The sequence below is a fragment of the Mus caroli genome, chromosome 1 (assembly GCF_900094665.2).
Source record: "Mus caroli chromosome 1, CAROLI_EIJ_v1.1, whole genome shotgun sequence".
NCBI classification, from domain to species: Eukaryota; Metazoa; Chordata; class Mammalia; order Rodentia; family Muridae; genus Mus; species Mus caroli.
Genome location: NC_034570.1, coordinates 48,975,934 through 48,982,027, shown reverse-complemented (window position 1 = coordinate 48,982,027; position 6,094 = coordinate 48,975,934). Strand labels below are relative to the sequence as shown.

General features: G+C 42.9%; 1 protein-coding gene across 2 annotated transcripts in view; it reads left to right on the top strand.

The window, feature by feature from the left end:
- Positions 1 to 1,416, top strand: part of Hspd1 (heat shock protein family D (Hsp60) member 1) — a 10,697-nt gene extending 9,281 nt beyond the window's left edge. For both annotated transcript variants that reach the window (XM_021173571.2, XM_021173561.1), the window contains exons 10-12: positions 22 to 196; positions 538 to 716; positions 808 to 1,416. In XM_021173571.2, coding sequence (XP_021029230.1) covers positions 22 to 196; positions 538 to 716; positions 808 to 960 — 507 coding nt within the window. In that variant the 3' untranslated portion in view covers positions 961 to 1,416. The remainder of the gene's footprint in view (positions 1 to 21; positions 197 to 537; positions 717 to 807) is intronic.
- The last annotated feature ends 4,678 nt before the right edge of the window (positions 1,417 to 6,094 follow it).

Here is a 6,094-nt window from a genome sequence, read left to right as displayed (position 1 = left end):
CTGGAATTTCTTAATCTTTAGGTTGGAGGAACAAGTGATGTTGAAGTGAATGAGAAAAAAGACAGAGTTACTGACGCTCTCAATGCTACAAGAGCAGCTGTTGAAGAAGGCATTGTTCTAGGAGGGGGCTGTGCTCTGCTTCGGTGCATCCCAGCCTTGGATTCATTAAAGCCTGCTAATGAAGACCAGAAAATAGGTAAAGATCATCTTTCAAATGAGTTTGTGGCCTGATTCTTATTGAAAAGTATTGTTGACTAGCAATGTAACACGTTTTACAGGGGCAATTATTTCACCTATGGTAGGATTGGATAAGTCTTCTCATTTACTAAACTCTTGTTTTCTTTTTAATTATTTTGTGTGTGTTGGGGGGTGCATTTTGCCTTAATGTCTTGTGTGCTATGCATTTACAGTATTCTCTGGGCCAGAAGGGAGCATTAGATAGCCTGGGCCTGGAGTTACATTGGTGCTAAACCAAGTCCTCTGGCTCCCCAGAAAGGGAAGACAAAGCAAATTTGTAAAAATGTGTTTGCTTTATAGGTATAGAAATTATTAAAAGAGCACTTAAAATTCCTGCAATGACGATTGCTAAGAATGCAGGTGTTGAAGGATCTTTGATAGTTGAGAAAATTCTGCAGAGTTCCTCAGAAGTTGGTTATGACGCCATGCTTGGAGATTTTGTGAACATGGTGGAAAAAGGGATCATTGATCCAACAAAGGTAAGTGATTCAGCATTTCATACACACTGGATGCCTTGCTCTCTGCGTGGTTTTCATTCATTTTTAATTATTTTACTAAATTTTTTTCTAGGTTGTAAGAACTGCCTTACTGGATGCTGCTGGGGTGGCCTCCTTGCTAACTACAGCCGAAGCTGTAGTGACAGAAATTCCTAAAGAAGAGAAGGACCCTGGAATGGGAGCAATGGGTGGAATGGGAGGGGGTATGGGAGGTGGCATGTTCTAACTCCTAGANTAGTGCTTTGCCCTTATCAATGAACTGTGACAGGAAGCTCAAGGCAGGTTCCTCACCAATAACTTCAGAGAAGTAAGTCACCTGGAGAAAATGACTGAAGAGAAGGCTGGCTGATCACTGTAACCATCAGTTACTGGTTTCCTTTGACAATATATAATGGTTTACTGCTGTCATTGTCCATGCCTACAGATAATTTATTTTGTATTTTTGAATAAAGACATTTGTACATTCCTGATGCTGGGNGCAAGAGCCATATACCAGTGTCCTGCTTTCAACTTAAATCACTGAGGCATCTCTACTGTTCTGTTAGCATCAGGACTGTAGCGCTGTGTTACCACGAGAGTTCAGAAGCAGCCTTTCTGTGGAGGGTGGGAATGATTGTGTACAAAGTAGAGAAGTATCCAATTATGTGATAACCTTTGTGTAATAAAATTTTGTTTAAAGTTTCTGGTTGTGTTACCCTTTCCGTGGTCTTGATGGGAGAAATGAAAGCCAATCAGAGGAGCACAGTTGGGTATATAGAAACAGTCCACCTATAGTCTGTAGTCTCTTGCTTTTCTTGGAGATAGGATTATTGCTTCGTGAGGTTTTACAGAAGGCACAACACTGGTTAGCTTGACTGATTTGGAGAGTATCATAAGTGATCATAAAGAGGAGTGTAGTCTTTCCTTACCATTTTGAAGTTTATGCCATAGTAAAAAGACTTAATGAGCAACTTAACATTTTAACCAGTCTTCAGTACTTGAATTTTTAAGTGAGTCTAGAATTACCAGAGATCTAGCCAAACAAATAAGCAATATGAGGTTTAATCCCCCAACCCTCACTTTACCCTCAAAGAGTGAAGATTGTTCATTTCTTGGTGTAAAAGAAACAAGATGGCCAGATACCAGGATGCAGAGCACCAGAAATAGTCTGAAGTCAGTTGGCCATTCTATGAAAGCAAAAGCTGGTTGTAATTCCACAAAGGGTTTATTTGAGTAAAGGATGGAAATTTCCAGAATAGAACAAATAAGCCAGAAATGTAAAGGGGGAGCAAACATTAGTTCTTTAGTTTAGCTGTGGAAATATACTTGAATCCACTTCAAAAATGAGTAACCAAGAGGAAAGGAACCTTGATATACACTCTGCTTTGAAAAAATTCAATGGAGTGTTTCCACTGGCAGAGAGCCCAGGGAAATGTGAGTGGGTCCGAAACCCTTCCAAAGTAACTGCCTGGCCTCATAGCTGCAGGTAGTCTGGTCTAAGTTTAAGGGCTTTTTGATTGGTTTGGTTTGGGTGGTTCCACACCACCACCACCCCCACTCCTGGCTATCCTGGTGACTGTAGACCATGCTGTTTCCCAAATACTGGGATTGAATATGTGTGCCAGTATTGCCTAGCTTTAATTTTTTTAAGATTTATTTATTATATATAAGTACATTGTAGCTGTCTTCAGACACTCCAGAAGAGGGAGTCAGATCTCATTATGGATGGTTGTGAGCCACCATGTGGTTGCTGGGATTTGAACTCTGGACCTTCAGAAGAGCAGTCGGGTGCTCTTACCCACTGAGTCATCTCACCAGCCCAGCTTTAATTTTTATTATTAAACTCTTAAAAGTTTATTTTTAGCTGGATATGGTGAGGTATGCCTTTCATCCCAGCACTGGGGAGGCAGATCTCTTGAGTTTGAAGTCCGTGAATCCCAGGACAGCCAGAGCTACAGAGAAGTCAGTCTTGAAACCTCGCCTTCAACTGAGTTTGAGCCCTCCCCTCCCACGGTGATGGTTAATATTAACATGAAATTTAAAAAAAAGCCAGTGGTGACACATGCCTTTAATCCTAGTACTCAGCGGGTAGTGGCAGCCAGATCTCTGAGTTTGAGACCAGCTTGGTCTACAAATTGAGTTTCAGGACAGTCAGGCTTACACAGGGAAATCCTGTCTTGGAGAGAAAAATGAAAAACAAAAAAATGAAACAACAGAAAACCAACTTGAAGGGCATTACAACCAGCTAGGAGACAAACCTCTCAGCATGCATTGTGGTCTTCTCTTGATTAGGTTATCAAAGAGAACAACCCATCCTGACATTGTAGAACCATCCCTGCGCTTGGGTCCTAGGCTGTATAAAAAGGAGAAAGCCAGCTGACCTTGTGCTTTATCACTCAACTTCCTGATTGGATCCAACGGCCTGAAATGCCTCCTCTCAAACTGTGAGCCAACTGCTTTATCTAAGTCAATAGGAAACTATCTGCAGTGCACAGAAAGGTATAGAAATTGCCCTACAAAGGCAGTCTTTCTTTCACTAAGCACAAGGTGAAATAGTAACTGGTGAGTTGAATAAAAGAATGGCCCCAAGATGAGCAGTCTCAACCTACCTGGACCTCTGAGATCTCTCAGGCACTGAGCCACCAACCAGGCGGCATTCACAAGCTGGTCCGAGGTCCCCAACACATACAGCAGAGGACTGCCTAGTCTGGCCTCAGTGGAAGATGGGCCTAACCTTTGAGAAACTGGAGGCCCCAGAGAATGGGGAGGTGGATTTGCAACTTAAGTTTTAATTTATGATGACATTTTTTTTTCCTTCTTGAGTGTCTTATATGTAGCCCTCCCTGGTCTAGATCTTCCTCCCAAGTGCTGATTAGAATTCCTTTAACTCTATTGGCAGAATGGCATGCCTGCACCCTCTGCTGCACAAATCAGGTGTGTGGTTCAGACCTATAATCCCAGCACTGAGGCAAGGGCAGGATGACCAGGAGTTCAAGGTCATCCTAAAATACATAGTGAGTTCCAGGTTATATGTAGATATAACCTGGGAAACATAAAAACTTGATTTAGATTCACTTTATATTTACTGAATGCTTATCACACATCAGCAGCCCTCACACATTAGGCAACCTGGGCATTTCCAAGGCACAGACTCCTAAAAAGAAAACTGAATTAAGAACAGTTTGCAGTGCAGGAAGACTGGGACAAGATGTGTGTACATGACACACTGGTCTTTCCAGGATTCTTGTGCCCTGACCCATACTTTTCTTTTTGGGACAATTTCACACATGTATTACCCTCTCATTCCCATGGAATCTTCTATACAAGTTGTTCTGGGTTGTTTGTTTGTTTGTTTGTTTTGATGACCCAGAGTTTAAGGTTGCTTGTATGAGCATGGCTTGAGAAGTTTCTATTTTTATTTTGTATTGGGTCATGAGTAATGTACCAGTGAGTATACGGTGAAAAAAATGACACCCTCTGCCTCCGTCCTTCAGCAAGCATTAACTGCCAATAGTCTGTTAGGAAGGGGTTGGCTCTCAGGAGCCCCTCCCGCATCCATCCGTGATGGACTGTGGATTCCTCCACCTTGTACGGCTGTGAGTTCCTGAGTGCAGAGGCCATGTCTTGTCCAGACAGATGTTCCTTCAGCACTCCTCCCCATCTCCTAGTCCACAGTCTTTCCAGTCTTTCTCACAAAATGTCTCCTGAAGCCTTAGGGGGTAATGCAGAGGTCCCATTTAGGACAGAACACTTGAGTCACTCTCAGAACTCTAACAGTATAAATCTCGGCATTAACTACCACTCATGGCACAAAGAAGATACTCTGATGAAAGTGGCACAAATCCACAAACATAACTCTGTAGAAGGCAATTTGACAACATGCCTATTTAGCAAAATAGAGTAGGATATACATATAGTATCAACGGTATGCTCCTACCCTGTGTCCCCAGGGCAAGGGTGAGGGCTCAAAGGATAAAGTGCTGGCTGCACATGCATGAGGACCAGCATTTTTGGATCTCTGGCATCCATGTAAAAAGTCAGACAGAGATGGCAACATCTGGAATTCCAGCACTTGAGAGGCAGAGACAGATATCCCAGGGCATCCCATATAGCTCCACTAGCCACAATCAGTGAGCTCCAGGTTCAGCATGAGACTGCTACAATAGCATGAAGAGCCATCAAGGAAGACACCCAGGGTCAACTACAGACCACCATATGCACACATGGCAGCTCAAATTTACAGTTTTAGCATTTGGGAAGCTGACCAAGAACTTCAGTAATGAGAGCATCTCCCGTGCCACATAGTGAGTTCCAGGCCAGCCTGGGTTAAATGACATCCCATTAACACTAGATCAAATACCAAAACCCAAATCAAATGCAAGGGACACAATTATACACAGGTCACTTTGCTCTGGCCGTGTGTGCCTTACCTACAAGTGGGAGATCCTGTTTCACTTGTTAAAAGCACAACTCAAGTCCATGTGAGCAGACAAGTGTGAGTTCCTCAAAACCACACAGCCAGTGCCTGAGAGGGAGTAACTGAGACTGTAGAGCAAATTCCCACAAGCACCAATTATAGCTGAAAGCACTGTGGCTGGAAGTTTAGTATGCAGAGGTGATTTGGTTGCAGAGTGAAAGGAAGGGAGAGAATACTGAGTAAAGAATGTGTTCAGTTCAGATTTCTCTGTCTCTATGGAAGGTTTTCCCCTTGTTCTGGCAGTGCTGAGGATCAAATGGAAGATGAATAGTGCACCCAGGAAAGTATTTGTAAGACATGATATTCTATAGTATTGCACTTTTATTGTCTCGGTTGCTGAAACTGTCAATGCCACACACACCTAGTCACCAGGGATGAGGAAGTATTAGTCAAAAAATTGCTGTCATCTGACTGACCTGGGGGTGTGTCTGTGAGACATCCTGACAAGCTGCTGTGGCCTATGCCATGCCTGAGCAGGGTCTGCAGTGTATAAGAAACTAACTGAACACTAGACAGGGAACAAGTCAGAAGGCCCATTCTCCTAGTCTCTGCTTTAGTTCCTGCCTTTATCTCCTGCCCTGGCTTCCCTCTGTGATAAACGGTGAACTGAAAGCTGAAATAAACATACTCCTCACAAGTGCTTTTGCTCATTAGTAACAGGGAAGCAAACTAGACCATCTGTCCAAATAGACATAAAAACTATACAGAAAAGATTAAAATAACAGCCAGTGGTGGTGATAGCAGCTATGCTTTAATCCCAGCAGAGAGGCAGAGGCAGGAGGATCTCTGTGAGTTAGAGGCCAGCCTGGTCTACAGAGTGAGTTCCAAGGCAGCCAGGGATATTACATAGAGAGACCATATCATGAAAACCAAATAAAAAACAAAAAGATTTAAATAACCAAAG